Source organism: Gekko japonicus, unplaced genomic scaffold, assembly GCF_001447785.1.
Source record: "Gekko japonicus isolate JY-2015 unplaced genomic scaffold, Gekko_japonicus_V1.1 scaffold1021, whole genome shotgun sequence".
NCBI lineage: Eukaryota > Metazoa > Chordata > Lepidosauria > Squamata > Gekkonidae > Gekko > Gekko japonicus.
The window spans coordinates 658,050-659,165 of NW_015176479.1; the positions used below are offsets into that span (position 1 = coordinate 658,050).

Consider the following 1,116-nt stretch of genomic DNA (forward strand, 5'->3'; position numbering starts at 1 on the left):
AATCTGTTAAACATCTTCATTATGCTGTATGCCAATTTACTCCAAACAGTAGCTGTGAACTTCATTGCTGTATGCTAATTTACTGCTCACTCTCTACCTGTATGTCTTTTCCAGTGTATCTGAGGAAGTGTGTTTGCACACGAAAGCTTATACCTTGAATAAAACTTTGTATGGTCATAAAGGTGTCACAGGACTCAAACTTTGTTCTCCTGTCAAGTTTGTATGACTTGAGCGAGCTACAGCAAAGTGATTTTTAATAAGCAGACGTCTATATAAATGGTTTAATACAGTTCCCTGATAGAGAACAAAAGCTTATACCTTGAATAAAACTTTGTATGGTCATAAAGGTGTCACAGGACTCAAACTTTGTTCTCCTGTCAAGTTTGTATGACTTGAGCGAGCTACAGCAAAGTGATTTTTAATAAGCAGACGTCTATATAAATGGTTTAATACAGTTCCCTGATAGAGAACTACTTACAATGGGTGAATTAGTTGCCAGTGGGTCTCCTTTCTCCTCTAACAGGGGTCCAAGTTCAGCCAGTTCCACAACTTCCTTCTCTCTGACATTATTTGAAGGTCCATTTCCTTGGCTGTTTACTGATCCTTTACGGGACGACATCTGGTCAGAACACAAGACACCAGACCTGGACTTCTGCAAAAGCAGAACCACCAGACTTCTCCAGCACCCTTATGAATTCTCGCTAGGAAGAAGAAAACATTACTTTGCAGACCAGTTTGTTTCTAAATACATTTGCAACCTAGATGCACAGCAGTTGTTCCTTCCTAGTAAGCCCAAGAATCTTCCAAATACTCTTTTCCATTTACCTGATAAAAATAGATCTTAAGAAATTAGTCTGTGTGTTTCAATTAAATCCAAGAAAAGGAGCTAGTTCTGAATAAGAACACTCACTCAGGGGTCATTTCCTGCAGGAGCGCACAGGAGCGGAGCTCTGGCAGTAAAGAGCCCAGGGGGCGGGCACATGCAACAAGCCCCACCCCCTGCTCCCAGCAGCCCTCAGTCAGAGCAAGAAGCAGCCAGGTAAGCTGCAGAGCCCCCCCAAAAAACCAGTCCAGTGGCACCTTTAAGACCAAGTTTTATTCAGGTACAAGCTCTCC

The 1,116-nt window shown here is 42.3% G+C and overlaps 1 protein-coding gene across 1 annotated transcript in view; it reads right to left on the bottom strand.

Annotated features, from left to right (window-relative positions):
* Positions 1-695, bottom strand: part of LOC107123867 (adiponectin receptor protein 1-like) — a 27,508-nt gene extending 26,813 nt beyond the window's left edge. The window contains exon 1 of the mRNA XM_015427209.1: positions 479-695. Within this exon, the coding sequence (XP_015282695.1) occupies positions 479-619 (141 nt within the window). The 5' untranslated portion in view covers positions 620-695. The remainder of the gene's footprint in view (positions 1-478) is intronic.
* Positions 696-1,116: the final 421 nt, after the last annotated feature.